We start from the raw sequence: 21,661 nt of genomic DNA, 5'->3' as shown, positions 1-21,661 counted from the left end.
TTACATATTTATGACATGGGTATTACATATTTATGACATTGGTATTACATATGTATGCAATGGGTATTACATATGTATGACATGGGTATTACATATGTATGACATGGGTATTACATATGTATGACATGGGTATTACATATGTATGCCATGGGTATTACATATGTATGCCATGGGTATTTAATATGTATGACATTGGTATTACATATTTACGACATGGGTATTACATATGTATGCTTTGGATATTACTTATGTGTGCCATGGGTATAACATATGTATGCTTTGGATATTAGAACCATTTTAACAGGAGCATGGACTTTGGGTAGTTGTGTCAAACAGCACTGTGACGTAGGCCTCTCTATTTCATTGTTAGACACTCAGCCATGGCTCTTTGAAATTAATCAGATTTGTGTGGTTTTTGAGCTAAAACTTCGCAATCGGTACATACTTTGCTTGAAACTGCGTCATTTTAAACTTGTTTTGACGCAAGAAATAGATAGCTACGCCCTATTGAAAGTCCAAGGTCTTGTTAAACTAGTTCTACTTATGTGTGCCATTAGTATTACATACCAGTATGTATGCCATGGGTATAACATATGCATAGACCCTATTTCTTTTGACGTCATAACATCAGTGTCCTTTTTGTAGGCTCTCAAGGTTGTTGGTGAACATCTCACACATTAAATGAGTTAATATAGTGGTTCTATATTGTGTATGAGTTGACCATGGGTAGATTTTGATCAGCATGAATTTTCTATGAATTTCAGCACTTCGTTAAAGTGTTACACAATAAATCATGAGGGTTAATCCTAAAGTAATGTCATAGATGTAAAGCAACAACAAATTGGCACCCGAAATATGTATACTTGAATTTTAATTCAGATCTGAAGATTGCCATGCAAAAAAATAATTAATTCAATATGAGGATAACATGTGACATGTATATAGTACATTCCTGTCATGTAAAGAAAGTCGTAGCATGCCGGCAACATTGTTTCTTGATTTTCTATGTTTTGTTTCAGTTATTTAGAACTTTACAAAAACTTGACATAGATGCATTATTCACACTTAATTGGGTTTTTTTATTATTGAATATATCATTTTTCTTTTCATATATTAAAGAATAATCTATTTGTTTTTTTTTCTACTTAACAATCAGTTAAATCTAAGGCTGTACAAAAAATTATGAGAGGGGCGTTATAACATTGATGATGACGTACGACACCAATTTTAACTTTTCTTTGGTCATTTTGTCTTTCCAACATCTACTTTATTTAAAATCAAGGCTTGATATGCTTTCATTAAATATTACAACCACCTTTGAGGCTTCCTGATCACACTCGTTCACTTTTGTTTGATTTAACATTTTCATTACCTTTCTGCTGATTTGTATCAGTCAAAGCAAATATGCCTTGCATCAGTTTGTGCTTTTGCGGCCTTTAACTCCTCTTTGATCAAGAGATGAAGAACACTGTGTGGATAATTGAAATTAGCAATAATGATTTCAGTTATTCTACAACAGTTTGGAAAAAGTCCATTCTAAAATTTCTTTCAAAATATTGTGTTGTTTGGAGCTTTTCAAATTTTCAACTTTGAAATTCAATCTGAAGTAAAAATGCCAGTTGAAATGCAAATTTATGACATGTTGATATCACCTTAAAATTCATACCGGTACAAAATGTACCAGCTTCAAAAATTGGTGAACTTTATAATAATATATAATTTAAAACAGTATGCAACTTTATTTAAGTACAAGGGAATAGGAAAGATGCTAGTCATTTTGTGTCACAAGTAGCTCAAGTAAGATAACTCATTCAGACTTGAAAGCTTTCATCACAAGTAGATCAAGAGAGGTAACTCCTCCAGACCTGATGCTCTTGGACTTTCCCTATCACAAACTTTGTCAGGTTTAAGGTACCTCACTACACCCAGACTTCAACTTTTTAAGACACTACATCATAAGATGGCGATTTGAATGTTTTATTAAATTGTTTATATCTTTCGATTTGATTGTATATCATCATAGCTAAGTGATTAAAGTATTGGGCTTCTGTACTGCAGATCATGAGTTCGAATCCACTTGAAGCTTTTGTTCATGTTTACTGAAATAAATTTTCGAATAAGTAATTTTTCATCCAAAATTGCACATTTTTTTGCCTATTTGACTTAAAGACTTCTTATCCATTATGATATCTATCATATTCAAGTAGTTTTCTGCTGATTTGAGAAAATATATCAAGGTGTAGTGAGCCTCCTAAAGGTACTAGAATTAAGTGTGGTCTATTTTACTGTGAAGGAAAAGTTTCTCACTATGATAAGGGTTAATGGTACATAGATAACAACACTTAGAGGCAACAGGTGCCCCTTGAAGACTTTTAGGATTCTGGGCATAATCTGAAATCCAGGTCAAGAACGAGTGACAGACATGAGGTCACAAAATGAGAGGTTGAACTGGATATAGTTATCACTGAATTGTTGATGTCTCTTACCTGTGAACAACAATAAATCTGGGGTATACATACCGGTGAACTTTTGACCATATGTATACGCTATAAGTTGATTTTAAATATCATTTACTCTATATCATACTTTTATTCATGACAACTTTAGTTTACAATTTACTTGTAATAAACAAGTTCATAGTGACTTTTTTTGCTATTAAGGGTATGTAGATAACTTAATTAACAAATACCATAGACATTTGATTCAATGAATGCAAGAAAAATCTGCAACATTGAGGTTCACACAAACCTCTCACATTTTTATTCAAAAAAAAAAAAATTAATATTAATATAAGACAATTACCGGTATAAGTGGTAGAGATCTTTTTATTACTGTAAATCTATTTTTATTCACTTGCAAGATTCGCGAGAGCCTGATTGTCACGAAAATTTCTCACCATGAACCAGTATTTGCCATATAGTTGGAATAAAAAAAACCGCTGTAGATAAGGTTTGGTCGCAAAAATTAGTTGTCGCGAACCAGTTCATCTTTGGTAAATCGCGAAATAAAGTCGTCGCAAATAATTGTTGGTTTACAGTATCTATTTTTATTTGTTATATTTTGTTTATTTATTTGCATTTATTTATTTATTTGTGTATATTTCTTTTGGGGTTTTTTTATCCAGGACAAGACTAAACTGCTGGCCCAGGTGGAGGCCCAGGAATCAGTGATCTGTGGTCTGAGGGCGGAGCGGAAACTCTGGGGGCAGGAACTGGCACAGCAAGGTACCCTGGAGCATTTTATCTTCTTAACTAGCTCAACAAAGTATTGAGATAGTTGGAACATTGTTCTACTTAAGCAGCTCAGCAAAGTATTTTTGAGACTAAAGGAACATTGTTGTATTGTATCTGCTTAACTTGCCCAGCAAAGTACTGTTCAGACCGGTGGAACATTTTATCCAACTTAGCGCAGTAACATACTGTTGAAAATTTACAATTGTTGTGTCCAAAAAACTAGCGCATGGAGTTTGATAGAACATTGTATCCACTAAAGGAGCTCGGTATGTTGCTATGGAGTACTTTATATCATTGTGTCCACTAAATGAGCTCGGTATGTTGCTATGGAGTACTGTATATCATTGTATCCACTAAAGGAGCTCGGTATGTTGCTATGGAGTACTGTATATCATTGTATCCACTAAAGGAGCTCGGTATGTTGCTATGGAGTACCTTATATCATTGTGTCCACTAAAGGAGCTCGGTATGTTGCTATGGAGTACCTTATATCATTGTGTCCACTAAAGGAGCTCGGTATGTTGCTATGGAGTGCTTTATATCATTGTGTCCACTAAAGGAGCTCGGTATGTTGCTATGGAGTGCTTTATATCATTGTGTCCACTAAAGGAGCTTGGTATGTTGCTATGGAGTGCTGTATATCATTGTGTCCACTAAAGGAGCTCGGTATGTTGCTATGGAGTGCTGTATATCATTGTGTCCACTAAAGGAGCTCGGTATGTTGCTATGGAGTGCTGTATATCATTGTGTCAACTAAAGGAGCTCGGTATGTTGCTATGGAGTACTGTATAACATTGTGTCCATTAAAGGAGCTCGGTATGTTGCTATGGAGTACTTTATATCATTGTATTCACTAAAGGAGCTCGGTATGTTGCTATGGAGTACTTTATATCATTGTGTCCACTAAAGGAGCTCGGTATGTTGCTATGGAGTACTGTATATCATTGTGTCCACTAAAGGAGCTCGGTATGTTGCTATGGAGTACCTTATATCATTGTATCCACTAAAGGAGCTCGGTATGTTGCTATGGAGTACTGTATATCATTGTGTCCACTAAAGGAGCTCGGTATGTTGCTATGGAGTACCTTATATCATTGTGTCCACTAAAGGAGCTCGGTATGTTGCTATGGAGTACTGTATATCATTGTGTCCACTAAAGGAGCTCGGTATGTTGCTTTGGAGTACTGTATATCATTGTGTCCACTAAAGGAGCTCGGTATGTTGCTATGGAGTACTGTATATCATTGTGTCCACTAAAGGAGCTCGGTATGTTGCTATGGAGTACTGTATATCATTGTGTCCACTAAAGGAGCTCGGTATGTTGCTATGGAGTACTGTATATCATTGTATCCACTAAAGGAGCTCGGTATGTTGCTATGGAGTACTTTATATCATTGTGTCCACTAAAGGAGCTCGGTATGTTGCTATGGAGTACTGTATATCATTGTGTCCACTAAAGGAGCTCGGTATGTTGCTATGGAGTACTGTATATCATTGTGTCCACTAAAGGAGCTCGGTATGTTGCTATGGAGTACTGTATATCATTGTATCCACTAAAAGAGCTCGGTATGTTGCTATGGAGTACTGTATATCATTGTATCCACTAAAGGAGCTCGGTATGTTGCTATGGAGTACTGTATATCATTGTATCCACTAAAGGAGCTCGGTATGTTGCTATGGAGTACTGTATATCATTGTATCCACTAAAGGAGCTCGGTATGTTGCTATGGAGTACTGTATAACATTGTGTCCATTAAAGGAGCTCGGTATGTTGCTATGGAGTACTTTATATCATTGTATTCACTAAAGGAGCTCGGTATGTTGCTATGGAGTACTTTATATCATTGTGTCCACTAAAGGAGCTCGGTATGTTGCTATGGAGTACTGTATATCATTGTGTCCACTAAAGGAGCTCGGTATGTTGCTATGGAGTACCTTATATCATTGTATCCACTAAAGGAGCTCGGTATGTTGCTATGGAGTACTGTATATCATTGTGTCCACTAAAGGAGCTCGGTATGTTGCTATGGAGTACCTTATATCATTGTGTCCACTAAAGGAGCTCGGTATGTTGCTATGGAGTACTGTATATCATTGTGTCCACTAAAGGAGCTCGGTATGTTGCTTTGGAGTACTGTATATCATTGTATCCACTAAAGGAGCTCGGTATGTTGCTATGGAGTACTGTATATCATTGTGTCCACTAAAGGAGCTCGGTATGTTGCTATGGAGTACTGTATATCATTGTATCCACTAAAGGAGCTCGGTATGTTGCTATGGAGTACTTTATATCATTGTGTCCACTAAAGGAGCTCGGTATGTTGCTATGGAGTACTGTATATCATTGTGTCCACTAAAGGAGCTCGGTATGTTGCTATGGAGTACTGTATATCATTGTGTCCACTAAAGGAGCTCGGTATGTTGCTATGGAGTACTGTATATCATTGTATCCACTAAAAGAGCTCGGTATGTTGCTATGGAGTACTGTATATCATTGTATCCACTAAAGGAGCTCGGTATGTTGCTATGGAGTACTGTATATCATTGTATCCACTAAAGGAGCTCGGTATGTTGCTATGGAGTACTGTATATCATTGTATCCACTAAAGGAGCTCGGTATGTTGCTATGGAGTACTTTATATCATTGTATCCACTAAAGGAGCTCGGTATGTTGCTATGGAGTACTTTATATCATTGTATCCACTAAAGGAGCTCGGTATGTTGCTATGGAGTACTGTATATCATTGTATCCACTAAAGGAGCTCGGTATGTTGCTATGGAGTACTGTATATCATTGTGTCCACTAAAGGAGCTCGGTATGTTGCTATGGAGTACCTTATATCATTGTGTCCACTAAAGGAGCTCGGTATGTTGCTATGGAGTACTTTATATCATTGTATCCACTAAAGGAGCTTGGTATGTTGCTATGGAGTACCTTATATCATTGTATCCATTAAAGGAGCTCGGTATGTTGCTATGGAGTACTCTATGTCATTGTATCCACTAAAGCAGAGGTGTGCATGGCCTGTTGATTCTTCTGCATCATACTAATGCATATTAGTAACCCATTAGATGATAGGAGAAATTAAAATCTAGTGAAGAACGACTGATGATAATTGTTATTCAGTTAACAAACATCAACTGTTACTTAGATTGGTTGCATTATTACTTTTCCATTTTGAACTGAATTGTCTTACACTGGAGCGTTACACAAGCATTTGTCAGTCATTGGAATTCTTCACTATTTTTTCAGGCTAGCTCATGTTTTAAGTTATACAATATATATCACTGTCAGGCAGTACCATGCAATCAGATGAGATTTAAAGGTGTAGTCATCTGATTTCTGTTGGGATGATTGGAATTGCACGCAACAAGCATATATATACCTCAATATGTCACAATCTGACGCAGACTTTGTCTCGGATAAATCAATACAAACTTCACTCTAATTTATGACATCGCATTTTTTACCTGATAATTTGAAATTTATGGCCCTAGTGTGTTTCTCTGAAAGTATTCTCTCTGATTTACTATTTATGTTACGTAATTTGAATTATGCATGCCTTTGAGTTACAATTTGAATTGTGTAATTCTGCAGGTTCTTCCTTGGCTCAAGATCGTGGGAGACTGGAGTCCAAAATCGAGGCCTTAAACTCAGAAGTCACAATACTGAAGAAAAACCTGGAGGTAAAACTTTCAAGGAAGATAACTCTGTCAGTGTTGTCACTCATCTGTTAGGTTTATAGAAATTAAGTTAAAACAGCATCATGAATGATGATGTAAAGTTGAGTATGTATGGATTTCTACAGATTTCTAATGAGGATGTTTTGATTTTTGATACAGAGGGAGGCTGATGCTTTGAAGATCAAAACCAAGATGTTGGAGGACCAGACAGAGACTATCAGAAAACTGAAGGAGGTATATCAGTGTAGATATAGCAGTCAAACTTAGGTTATATATTTAAGGTCTTCCGTTTCCAACGGAAGACCTTATAGTGATTGTAATGTTTCTTTTTAAGGTCTTCCGTTTCCAACAGAAGACCTTATAGTGATTGTAATGTTTCTTTTTATTATTATTATTATTTTTTTCCCCTTTTTGTCTTATGAATTTCTCAGAGATGTCTTGATGAATTATTCTAAAATTTTCAGGAATGACTGAAAATATAAACATCTAGAGGTTTTTTATAAAAGATTTTCTAAACTCACTTCCGTTCGTCCGTTTCCTGTCCCGGGACAAAAAGCTTGTCACCTCGAGATGTCGGAAACGATAAAGACTTGAACATCCAAACTTTGAGGGATGATAGACCTATAGTTGTAGATGTGTTTAAACATTTTTGTTTTGTTCATCATAACTTCCGGTCGTCACCGGAAGCACTTAAAAAATAATTATTTTAAGGCATTAATTTTTTTGTCCGTAGAATAGCTATATAAATATAAATCTATACATAGGATATCTCTGCGATGTAATATCAACGAAAATATTCTACTTCCGGTGAGATATCTCAATTATCTCAGGTAGCTTTTATAAAACACATTTTGTACCCGCGATATCTCAGAAACTAAAAGTGATCAAGGCACGAAACATTGACGTATGATAGACATTTGATTGAAGATGTGTTTAAACGCTTTTATTTTGTCTTCCGTCACTTCCGGTCCACACCGGAAGAGTTCAAACAAATCGAGCTGTTTGTCAGTTTAACTTTTTTCCTTTGATAGTTTTAGTTATTTCGATAAATAATAATGTAAGATAGGCAAGTAAACAAGAAATTATGAATTTAATTTTTATTGAGCACTTCCGTTTGTCCGTTTCCTGTCCCGAGACAAAAATTCTTATTTTGAAGAGATCTAAAAAACGGTAACAACTTGAACAACCAAACTTTGTGGAATGATAGACCAATGTACGTACACGTGTTACCACTATTTTGTTTAATCCGGCGTAACTTCCGGTCGTCAAAGGAAGTACACCAAATTTTGATTTTTTAAGAATTATTTTGTTTACTTAGCCTGGAAGTAACATTTAAGCTAAAGAAATATAAAAGGTCATATTCAAATGGTAAAAAAAAATCTACTTCCGGTGAGATATCTCAAATATCTCAGATAGCCTTATTTTATAAAAACATATAGTACTCGCAAGATCTCAGAAACTGTAAAAGATCAAGACAACAAACTTATATAGATGATGAACATTTGTTTGTACATGTGTTTAACGGGTTTCATTTTGTCGTACGTCACTTCCGGTTCTCACTTGAAGCATTAAAGCAGAAGACTTTTTTTTACTTTAGATTTTTTTAACATTTTACTCAATGTGGAGAACAGTAACGTTCCGTTGGTAAATGTACTAAAAATATCTACTTTTAATTTCCTCAATCACTTCCGTTTGTCCGTTTCCGGTCCCGAGATAAAACTCTTTTCTTAACGAGATACTATAGATAACAAAAACTTGAACATCCAACCTTTGAGGAAAAACAAAATGTATATATTGTATCCATTTTGTGTTTACAAGATAACTGGATTTTATTGTGCAGATTAATACATGAGGAACGGAAGACCTTTTTGTTGCTATAGCAACAAGAGTCTAGTATATATTATTACTAATTAAATAATCAGACAGTAAATATATGAAGATCAATCAGGGACATCATTGGATAAATATTGGAAAAGTTATTGTCTCAGTATAATGAAGAAGATTCAATCCAACATAGAATTCTAAACCCAGAATGATTTATAGTTAGCAAATGGAAGCACTCATTTTGTGAACATGAAAAAACTCATCGACAGAATTAATTGTTAGTGTGATATTTGTGAGTATTCATTGGTCCAAGTCACTCCAAGACAGACAGTCCCCTTCTCTCCTTACCATCCCTATCCTACAATGGTCTCCATGAATGAAAGCAGCTGTTTCTTTTCATTGATGTTTGATATATGATGCACTGATAGGATGGTCAGATTGTGTAGGCTTTCAGTTATGTACAGATTAGATGGTCAAATCATGTAGGCTCTCCATTGATTGCCCAACAACTGTTGCTGGGATGCTTTATTGCCAAATATACTTTGAATACTTATATATCAATAGGTTTATTGATAAATTGATTGTTGATGATTTTTTAATTGACTTTCTATGTGTTTCTACACAGGCTGTGGTGGAGAGAGATGAGGAGATCAAGAGGACCCGGGAGGAGGCCCTGAGGACCCAGCAGAATCTGGAGGAGCAGCTGGCTGAGGAGAGGGGATCTACACAGGAGAATCAGGTAAATGGGGCCCAACACGGGGTGGACTTGTCCATCAATCATAAATACTGGTAGTGAATTACATGAAGAAAGAATTCAGATTAAGAAGCTTTATGAAATAATCCAGCATTGATTGTGTGGAAATGATGACCGAGCGTTTTATTTATTACTTAAATAATTTTAATATTTTCAGGAAACTTTGGAGAGACTGAGAGAACGGAAGCAAGAGTTGAAACAAGAGACCCAGGATCTGAGGGCAGAACTAGAGGACTCCAAGAAGGCACACAGGTAAAGCAAGCTGATAACAGATAACATATCATTGTCTGATCATACCAGAAGAAAGATGTTTATCAATTTCAGCCATTCATTCAATTTATTTTACAAATTTAATGTGATTATGTAAAATGAAGCATATTTGATCAAGGAATTTTACATGAGGTGAAAAGTGTCTTTGTTTTCATAGCATTCTAAATAACAAATGGAAAGAGAAGTCACAGCTGATTGGTCAGTTGGAGAAGCAGGTCACGGAGATGAGAGACAACTGGGAGAGCAAGGAGCGCAAGCTGACCACAGAGAGAGACAAGGCTATAGAGGCTGCAAAGTAAGGCAGCCAGCTCTGTGTAGGAGCAGTGCATCAAATACTTGAATTGGAGCTTTGTTCCAGACATTATACTTGTATCTTCAGGATACTTATCCTTGCAAAAGATTTTGTTAAGTGTGCCTTTGGTCATTTTAGCATTGCCATAGGGAAGTTAAAAACTGTGGATGATGCCTTTAGACACCAGCTGGAGAGTAAAGAGATGAAGCACAGAGAAGACATGGCACAGCTAGAGGAGGAGAGACAGATGGAGCTAGAGAGAGCCAATCAGAGGGTAAGACAATCAATTCAAAGACAGATGGAGCTAGAGTGAGCCAATCAAGTGGCAAGACATTCAAATCCAAGACAGCCAATTAGAGTGTATGACATTCAAATCAAAGACAGGTGGAGCTAGAGTGAGCCAATCAAGGGTAAGATAATCAAATCAAAGTAAGATGGAGCAAGAGAGCTAGAGTGAGCCAGTCAGAGGGTAAGATAATCAAATCAAAGTAAGATGGAGCAAGAGAGCTAGAGTGAGCCAGTCAGAGGGTAAGATAATCAAATCAAATCAAAGATGGAGCAAGAGAGCTAGAGTGAGCCAGTCAGAGGGTAAGATAATCAAATCAAAGTAAGATGGAGCAAGAGAGCTAGAGTGAGCCAGTCAGAGGGTAAGATAATCAAATCAAAGTAAGATGGAGCAAGAGAGCTAGAGTGAGCTAGTCAGAGGGTAAGATAATCAAAACAAAGTAAGATGGAGCAAGAGAGCTAGAGTGAGCTAGTCAGAGGGTAAGATAATCAAATCTACCAATGAAAATGGGAAAGAAATACTAGGAACAAAACTGAAACACTTGGATACGTGTCATGATGGATCAAAAATTCCAATACAAAACAACCTTCTATAAGTGTTTTATTAATAGTAATTGTACTTCACATAGTATATAGTATAAAGCATTCATCATACATTGTGCTTAATTAATGTCATAATTAATTTTGAAGTTTGAACATCATACTGTTTTTATTGATTGATTTGATGTAACACGACTTTGGGATGGGAATCTTTGTTGTGAAGCGCTTTCTTTTCAGTGTGCTTGTCAGTTGTTTGATGTCCTTGTTCAACCAAGGATGTGCAAAATTTTGTATATTACAAGCAATTAAAATGAATTCAATGTAAAAAAAAATTCCTTTAAAGTTCCAATGCAATGAATGTTAATTTCACAACTTAATTATTGATAATTGTCAGGATTTTGGATTTTTAAACTCCCACTGGTTGATAGATTTGTGTACTAGCTACAAGGTAGTGCAAAGTTTTACTACCATGTCAGGAATTCTTCACAGGTACGAAGGGACTCTCTTCCGGGTTTAAACTGTGTGGCATAGTGGTTCACAAATGCTCAATTGTTGAAATTGAAATATTCCTTCATCGATTTTTTTTTTCAATTAATCAAAAGCAATAAGATCATTCTCTCCCTTATAGATGTGTGTGGAGTAAAAAGAAAATATATTCGATATAAATGAATAGTTAATAACTAGGGATGGCAATTTCTAACTGGTTAATCGGTCAAAACGATGGTAACTAGTTACTTATTCAGTAATGGTTTTGGGTTGTTGTTTTTTAATATAAAAAGTTGTATATTTTCAAGCAATTTCATTTCACATTTAATTTTGTTTCTCTCAAGAATTTGATCAAGTTGAATTGGAGACAGATTAGGTTTGATGCTGAGATTGTCAGGGAAATTGATCAGCGAAAGTTAATTATTATGACAGTCACTGTTATAACAACACATCATTGCTTCATCTGTTCAGCTTTTCTTTGATCATTAATGAATGGTTAAATGAAAATTTTAATCACTGTGGAGTACCTTTACAATTGTCATTGTTTTACTTACTTTCAATGTGGTTATCTTACTTTCTTATAATTTATTAGGACAATAATTTATCACTCATAGCAACTGTTTTTGTCGATACATACATGCAACTACGATCATAAAAAATGATAATATCAAACGGAAGACCTAGAATTTGACATAGGCAAACTTTAAATGACCTCTGATGATTTCCTTTTACCTCACAAGGATATACCGGGCATGGAAAATATTTCATGACTGTTTGCTCATTGTTTTACATTTTTCTTGAAAATCATATTAAATAATTTTTCATTTCTACTTAATATCGTATTTCTGTGACATTAATGGCAGATAATTTTTTTAATATAGAACAAAAATTTATGTATTTTTAATGAGTAAGCGGCTTATTGGTCGGAATGAATTGCAATTAACCGATTAGCAATTCTGCAATTGATTGCTATCCCTACTGATAACATAAGTGAGTAAAGTGTAGTTTTGAACTGACTTCACAGAACGATAAGCTTTTGTAGACTGTTATGTGGCATTATAAAGCATCAGCGATAGGAAGGTTAACAATTGAATTATGATAATGAAACAGTATCTAGTGATGGGCAAATTGCATGGTGCGATATTATTTTGTATTATGATATACACATGATTTCCCATTGAATTTGGTTTCTGGGAACTAGCTCATAATCTATTCATCTTGTAAATCTTTGAATAACCCTTTGTGTTGAATTGAATGGAATAGTTAGGGTAGAAATGCTGTTTCCATCAACTGACTTCCTTCTTGATGTTTGGAAATATCTTCCATTAAATGACAATGGAGAAGAGAGGTAATATATTACTGGTCATTAATTCACTTTGTACTGTGTGAATATGTTTATGAATGGTTCATCAAGTAAAATTATGCACTTGTTGAACACTTATCAGATAGTGATTATATTCTGGTTAACTTTAACAAACTAATCATGGTCAGACATCAGGCGTTAATATAGCCATGACTCAACAGTGGATCACTGGTGACGCTGGGACTGTGGGACGGTACAAGAGGAAGCTACACTCATGAACACATGGCCGATTGTCACGAGTCCGATTCTTGGGCCTCCTTAACAAAGTTAGATAGATCGTTGATATGTAGTGCATAGATCATTATTGTAATGGTTCATTTGAGATTTTCTCCACTCAGAAACCAAGTTAGGTGGAAGGACACTCAACAATATGACCCTTGCTAGCCAAGGGTCAAGGATCTTTCACTCTTGTTCAGCACAAACAGTGTGTCAACGCAATTACATATATCATTTCATCAATGGTCTAAACCTCTGGAATATCAATAAATTCTTTTACCAAAAAATTAGTCATATTATTTTTGAATTTTTCAAATTAGTTTTTCAGTGCAATATTTACATAAAGATATATAACCAAAATAATTCTGATATAAACAACCGGAAATCAAATTGCATTGTCAGCACATTTTATGAATGAGAGAATGACTAATAACTAACTGGAGAACTCTTGGCTCTTCAAGGCAAACTGTCAAAAGTTTTATATATAAGATATATTGTATGAAACTCTTGGTGACCCTCTGGTTTAAAAATAAATCTAGCAACCACAAACTATTTTTGGAACATGCCTTATTAATAGCTGTTGATGATTCATCATTATAGGAATAATGAAAAATTTATTGCCATTAAAAGTTGAACATAATCTCTGATATGCTGTGAATATCACTTGTGATCATTTTTATTAAATTTTTCTCTGTGATATTGATGCTACAATGGATTTTTTTTTTACACTTTAATGGCCTTTGAATCTTGCACGTCAAAAAGCCTCTGTACATGAAATGGATCAACAGACAAAAAAGTGATTAGAATTGATCAAATGATCGCGAATGCCTCATATGTATTTTCATCCAATTTTACAGTGCTTAGGGATAAAAAACGTGCAATTCACAAAAAAAAGTCATTGACCATGCAAATAATGAGTGATCCTACATTTATTAATAGAAAATTTTAGGTCTTAATGACCAAAAAATTTCATTTCATTTTCTCTTGGGAAACTACCGAAAAATTCACATGAAAAAACAAGGAGCTTAAAAACAAGCCTTTGTAAAATGAAATCATATTTCAAAAGAAATAATTTTCTATCAATTAAAATTTTGGTTTGTATTCTTACCTAAAATGTATTTTAAAAAAATAAGTTTTGAGGTGATATTGTCTTTATTGTATTTTTGGCATCCAGAATATACAGTTATAAGCAAAATAAAGTGCACTCACTCACAGTATTACTCTCATGAAATTATGAAGAAATTAGTTTTTAAAAATACCATTAAATGAAGAAATCAATTTATAATTCAATAATTTGTTGAATATTATTGTTTCCTTTGATATATGCAGACACAAAAGTAAAGTGGAATGCAAAGCAAATAGTGTACTCATAGGCTGAAATATATGATGCAATATTTGAAGCTACCATATCGCCATACTCATTAGCAGATGAATTATTTAGAATTAATACACAGATTACCTGGTATTCCAATCTTGATGATAATAAAGTTTGGGAATAACAATAAAGTACTTAAATACAAGAATTATTGCTTGTTATTGTTTCTGAAACCATTTTTCAGAAATATTGAATTCCATCTAACTTCTATCTAATTTGTACAGTTTTATGTTGTAGATTGCAGCAGTGGAGGATGAAATGCGTGAACTGTTACAGGAAACTCAAGCCAATAAAAAGGCAATGGAGGACAAAGTGAAACGCCTGACCCGGGCAATGACCGAGCTCCAATCTGATCTGATTTAAACTCCATCAATAAAGTACTCAGTGACACCACATCCCAGCTCACTCAAAGCCAAGAAGGCTCTCATTGACAGAACGGAGAAGTAAATACCAGTATACTGAGCCAAATTGAACTGGTTCTGAGTCTTATTGTGGACAGAACTGGTTCAAGCTCCCCTCACTTCTAAAGACACCTGTCCAGAACAATCTCTAATTCTCAGGGTTTGAAATGCTTGTACAAAGATGACCAGAAATTTAAGTTGTATTTCAATGGAATGTTGTTTATCTATGAGTTTTATGTGTGTTTATTTATGATGAAGTGAATTGAAAAAAAGGCCACATGTGATGTACAATGGATTATCTGTGATGTTAGATTTATGTACTTAGTCTTCCTGATCTGAAATATATTTACCAATCGTAGGATGTATTGCCACGGTGTTTGCTAGTTTGTAGGATGTTAAGTTCGATGTCACTAAATGCCATGTGGTGATATGTGTATACTTATTTAATATTGTGCTAAATGACATAAGTGATTACACAATGATTAAAGTAAGTTCATTTATTATTGTCTCTCTCATGAAGCTAGCGCACTCAGGCCTGACACAGAAGGGGTGTAGTCTAATAGACTCGCATATTGTGCATTGTCAACAAAAATTACAATAAAAAGCTTTTCTCTGAAAGATGACTGTGTTTAACCTTGGACTTTGTACCTTAGTTGTAGGTGTCTTTGCCACGATATCTCCTTGTAGATAGTTGTGTGGTTCCCCAATCTATTCAATTACCGGTATAATATTACACAGGCCTATCTGAAGATGACTTGTAGAAAAGTCCTACTCTGAAGTGACCTAATAAGAACCATATGTCTGTCTGAAAAACATACACCTTGTATATGTAGATGATGTTTTTCAGTTTAATGTAAGGCGATACTGAATTGATGGAGTTGTTTGAAAATGCATTATCAATGATGAAATAGCAAGTTTTTAAAGCTATTGATTTACTTCTCATTCAACCTAGGTACAAAGGGGAGAAGGGTTTTATGTTGTGTATGCATGAAAGGTTCTTTGTATTTAAACAAAAATGAGGGATGTTTTTCAAATTTATATATATAATGTCCATTATATTTTCACAAACATCCCCATTTTCACCCCCCCTTTCCAACTCTACAAGCTAAGTCTTTGCCAGAAATATTGTGCTGACTACAACTTTGATAAATGAAACTGCATTTGTCAGCATGCAGCTCAATTTGGCTTGACATAAAGATTATCATAAATCTATTAACTGAAATAAAATCAATTTCCCAATGGTCAATCTCGCACATTAAGAATAAGAGTGTGACCTCAGTGATACATTGGACAGTAGGTTAATTACCTGGGTTAATTTTGGTTTACTCTAGCATGTCAACATGCTGCTCTTGATCAGATTGGACAAAGCAGGTTGGAATCTGGCTGGTTCCCTATTAGTGAAGAATAAGAAGTATCTTAGTTCTGGTATTTGACCATGCCCCACTTAATAGTGATTTACAAGCTTAGTCCTCATGTGGACAACATGGGCTGGGCATTGGTTTTTGTATCATTTAAAATGTACTGGTAATTGGCTTGCAGGACAAAAAGATAAAGACTAAACCAATGTCTACATGGCATTTTGCATCTTTGCAGCTTTGTACAAATAATCCAGAATGGTAACAATGTCCTGATTCAATTTCCTGAAATTCTGTAACCAACATAGGGCCAAACCATTGGGGAGGATAGGGGGTAAAACAGCATCATTTTACATATGGGGGCATTTACAGTTATAGAAAATATTGGTATTGGTGTCACTGGCATTATCTGTCCATATAAGGCAAGGAAGTGCAAGTAATAGCATTATAAGTTTGGCCTTTGACCCATTGATCCTGCTTTTTCAATGAACCTCTTCTGTGGCTGTTTTTGAGTACTTTTACTTGTTTCCCTACCAACATTATGACCCAGCTCTTCCTATGGCTTTCCATTGTTTGGCCTTTACATTGGGGATTTAATGCTCTTCCAGCTGAAACATTCCCTTGGTAACTCATTGGTTCAAATCTTTTCCAAATTACCACTGAAATAGTGGTATTTTTCCATTACACCATTGACACACCCTCTTTGAGAACCATTGGTCATAGTCCTCAATGCTGGTTCAAATCCTACAAGCTCCATTGGTTCAATCCTACAATCTCTATTGGTTGGTTGTGTTGAGCTCACAATATGGCTGCCATGAACTCTCACAATAGATGAGGTCCCTTCAGCCATACATAACTGGTTATAAGTGGAAACTTTTTAGTTTTCTATTAAGACCTTAGTATTTAGGTTTTAGAATAATATACTGTAACACAATATTTAAGACAATGCTGATCAACAGGTGATTAATTCAAACAGTTGAAACATCTAACATTGCCCAATGATTATCAAATCGTAATTGAAAAGAAACCCAACACAATTTGTATGCAGTTTATTGAATCAGTTTTTGACCAGAGGGTCAATGACCTGAGTCTAGTGGAGTTTCATGTTGACAAAGAACCAAGATCAAACTTAGACAATGTTTACCTCTTCTTATATGTTCTATTCTAAGTACTCTCTTTTTAAAATTTTCACAATGTTAACATGGAATATCAGTTTGGAATTGCCTCCCTCCTCATTGAAATATTGATTTTTTGCTCACCGTGATACAGGTGGATGACATCGTTTACATACAAGGAGATAACTTGCTATAACGAGATAATTGACTAGTTTGATCAGATAACTATCTCGTTGATAATTATTTTGTTATATTTGTAGTTCAGTATCCCGCGAGCAAAATTATCCCTTTGGCACGGCAAATAAAATTATCTTACCGATACGGGGGTTCTAGATCCGCGTATGTTAACTATTCATGTACAATTAGTGAAGATTTGTATATAACAGTTGGTGTTAATTTGTGTATAGAATGTGAAAAAGTTCGTTTGGAGACAATAGTAATGGTATTGACCGAGGCTTTCCGAATGAGAAAGGATAACAGCATGCGGTTCTTTTGATTAAATAAATTGATCGCAAATTAATCCACGTATAGTATAAAATTTCTACAGGGGTACACAACAAAAAGGTATTTGCATCAAAACATTAATAGATATGGAACACAAAGAGATATATAACACAGCACAAAGAGATTCAGCGCAACACAAAGAGATATACAACACAGCACAAAGAGATTCAACGCAACACAAAGAGATATACAACACAGCACAAAGAGATTCAACTCAACACAAAGAGATATACAACACAGCACAAATAGATTCAACACAACACAAAGAGATATACAACACAGCACAAAGAGATTCAGCGCAACACAAAGAGATATACAACACAGCACAAAGAGATTCAACTCAACACAAAGAGAATACAACACAGCACAAAAAGATTCAACTCAATACAAAGAGATATACAACACAGCACAAATAGATTCAACTCAACACAAAGAGATATACAACACAGCACAAAGAGATTTATTGCAATACAAAGAGATATACAACACAGCACAAAGAGATTCAGCGCAACACAAAGAGATATACAACACAGCACAAAGAGATTCAACTCAATACAAAGAGATATACAACACAGCACAAATAGATTCAACTCAACACAAAGAGATATACAACACAGCACAAAGAGATTCAATGCAACACAAAGAGATATACAACACAGCACATAGAGATGCAACGCAACACAAAGAGATATGAAACACTGTTGAACACAAGAAACTATATGCAACTCAATACAGAGATACAACGCAACACGAAAAGATACAACTCAAAGAGACAATACCCAATACAAAGATACAATGCAAAGAGACAATACACAACACAAAGCTACAACGCAATGAGTCAAAACACAGCACAAAGATACAACGCAGAGGTCGATACACAACACGACACAAAGAGGTACAACGCAAAGAAATACAACACAATATAAAAAGATATGCAACACCACATGCAAAAAGGTAGATACTGTTTTCCGACAAATGTACTGCAGTTTCCCTAAGGGTACGCGTACGCATTTTCTGCAAGGTGCTCTGCACGCTTTATCACGCCTGTAGATTTCATTGCCCTTTATTTTTTATTTTATTACTTTAATATCATTATTTTTAAAATAAAGATTTTCTTTAACAATATGCATCTAATGTGCAGATAGTTTATTTATAAACCGGTACGGGTAAATATATTAATTTATTATACCTCTAGTTAATTTTCACTATATAAGAGTAATTCAATATATTTCGCTGATTCCCTGAGAATCGCCGTAAACAGACTGATTCCCTGTAGAAAAAAAAGGTGCGACAGTTCGATGAACTGATACACAACTAATCGGAATGAAACACTTATTGATTTCTTTTAACCAAAGAAAAAATTCTTAATATTTATTTTGACGTTATAACTTATTGGATACACGAAGAATTATATCAATTCGAACTTTTCCTGATTGATTGTTTGTATCGGTATAATAAAACAGTTAAAGTATACCATTGAGGGAGTCAGCAAGTTTCCAGTTCCCCGAGAGCAAGTCCATTTCCCGAGGTTTCGCCGAGGGAAATAGACTTGCTCTCATTGTATACTGTCACAAGCAGATCACAGAGTTTTTATCAATAAAGTAAGAGGAAACATATTTCTAATATTCTTACGATCAAAATATCTCTACATATCTATATTTTCTATATTTTCCACTTTGACGAGGAGAAATTATTTTGACATTGCCCCCCCCCCCCCCGCCCCCCCCCCCTCTCTTATTACGTCACTGTGAGAACGGAGGAACTAGGCGGTTGTCGTCATTGGTCCTCTTCCAGAATATACAGGAAGACAAAACGGAACAATGTGTACACCGCCCAGAAAAACCCAGTACTTGCCAAGACTTAGTATGTACTATTACAGCGGTGAAAGGAGTGCACTGGCGTATCTTTGCGCGATGAAGTTGTTGATATTTTTTATTTTGTTCTGGAGGGGGTGTTTGGTTCTAAATAGAAAATATCAGTGGCGATGTGAACCAACTAAAGGAGAGCGCACACTGAAAACATTTGGGGGGCATAAACCTTGTACTAATGATGGTGGCAGACACTGAAATATGTAACCTGACTAACATTTAAAAAGGAAAAACACCCTCACACCTTAAAAAGTGCATGGAGCCTCTATTGTATTTGGTCTTATTTTGAACAATTACTTCTGAATATTAATATTGACTTTTGACTTGTGAAACAAAATCTGCTCTTCTACAAGAATAATTCAATCTCAAAACTCTTCCGGTGAAATTTTGTTTTTATTATTCACCTCATCAAATCAAATAATTTCAACGTTTATGTCTATTTTCTCCTTCTATTTTATCAAACATTCTATTTCCTTTGTTTTTTGGGTTTTTTTGGAGGGGGGGGGGGGTGTAGGGAATGGGGTATTAACATTCGTTAAATGGAAAACTTTCTAACTCTTTTGAAAAAAAAACGGAAAAGAAAGATATCCCATTTCTACAAAACTTACACAATAGACCGGTGTTTGGAGGATTTTGTCGGCGGGGTCAATGTGACTCCTCCCCCTCTAAGGTCAACCTGATTTATGAACAGAAACGCAGTTTTCTCGTAGGTGAAGGTCATTAAAATTATTACCTCTAAAACATAAACAAACACTTTATTTTTAATATGTCCTAATTTTTCGAGGTTTTTTTTTTTTAATCAGAGTACGCAAATCTTCTTTGTATGACAATGAAAAGGGACACATTTCATCTAAGTAATATGTATATATATTCTTAGATAAGCATATGTATATGTTTCGATCATTTCCTTTTCATGCATGAATTTTCTTCTATAAAGGAATAAAAAATTTTAATATCAATTTAAAGCATGGTAAATGAGAGAGAGAGAGAGAGTTAAAAAATGAAAAAGAAACGGGATGCTAAGGACTTTTCTTCTAATCATATGATATGTTAAAATAAGCTACGCCACAATATATTATTGTTCGTTTTTTTTATTAACGATCGATATACCGAATTGTTGCAACATCACCTTTAAAAATTTGGGCCATAAAATTTCTCTTTGCAAGTATCAAAGAAAAAAAGTACTTTAATTTGAAAGATATCGTTAGATGAAATTATATGTTATACCTGTTTCATCAAACTTTATAGTTTGTCGTTTTAATAGAAGAGACTCTCTCTCTCTCTCTCTCTCTCTCTCTCTCTCTCTCTCTCTCTCTCTCTCTCTCTCTCTCTCTCTCTCTCTCTCTCTCTCTCTCTCTCTCTCTCTCCCCTTTTGATGTAATCCAATAACACTAGGCAATTATCAAAATGTTTCTGGGACATGTTTTTATCAGTTAAAGCGTTTCTGCGTTGTGTTTTGCACCTCCGCCGGTCTATTTTTATTAGCAACGTGTTTGTGTTTATGTGGCGTTGTCCGTATCAGCCAATCAAACTGCGCAATTCTCACACACCCATTTGATAACCTTGAACCCTGTTTATGTTGACGAAATATTGCATCACGTTCCAGCTGTTTTCGAGGATAAATACAGAAAAGAAAATATGACAAAAACAACTAAAATAATAGTCTTGACACATATTTCACATACTTTGACCCCATTCTATAACTTGAACAGCTAATGCAAACTGTATTAAAGCAAATTGATCATTGATTTGAAATTTGAGAATGACAACAAATTCATACTTCCTGACACTGTACTGTTGAGGAATTCCCGGCGTCGTGTACGAAATTTGACATATCATACCATACAGAAATTAGTTTGATGTACATTTAATTTTAAGTGTCGAGACGGAAACCACACGTACATCATATAGTGATCTGACAATTTTTCCTGATACGTTGTCTTTCTCAATACTTTAATAAATTATTATATACATGTACTTGCTTGAACCCTTCCTCACTCACAGCGTCATAAAATTTCCTGTATATACATGTTTATTACACAGTTTTTACACCTCTTCGTATCAATATTGTACATGTATATATTATATATGTATAC

General features: G+C 35.0%; 1 protein-coding gene across 1 annotated transcript in view; it reads left to right on the top strand.

The window, feature by feature from the left end:
- The window catches only part of LOC128190653 (leucine-rich repeat and coiled-coil domain-containing protein 1-like), an 83,397-nt gene extending 68,059 nt beyond the window's left edge, over nt 1-15,338 (top strand). The window contains exons 19-26 of the mRNA XM_052862771.1: nt 3,125-3,224; nt 6,832-6,920; nt 7,077-7,151; nt 9,367-9,480; nt 9,653-9,747; nt 9,923-10,060; nt 10,196-10,331; nt 14,560-15,338. Coding sequence (XP_052718731.1) covers nt 3,125-3,224; nt 6,832-6,920; nt 7,077-7,151; nt 9,367-9,480; nt 9,653-9,747; nt 9,923-10,060; nt 10,196-10,331; nt 14,560-14,685 — 873 coding nt within the window. The 3' untranslated portion in view covers nt 14,686-15,338. The remainder of the gene's footprint in view (nt 1-3,124; nt 3,225-6,831; nt 6,921-7,076; nt 7,152-9,366; nt 9,481-9,652; nt 9,748-9,922; nt 10,061-10,195; nt 10,332-14,559) is intronic.
- The last annotated feature ends 6,323 nt before the right edge of the window (nt 15,339-21,661 follow it).

This window comes from Crassostrea angulata, chromosome 6 (genome assembly GCF_025612915.1).
Source record: "Crassostrea angulata isolate pt1a10 chromosome 6, ASM2561291v2, whole genome shotgun sequence".
NCBI lineage: Eukaryota > Metazoa > Mollusca > Bivalvia > Ostreida > Ostreidae > Magallana > Magallana angulata.
Note: the sequence above shows the minus strand (reverse complement) of the source record. Positions and strands in the feature narration are given on the sequence as shown.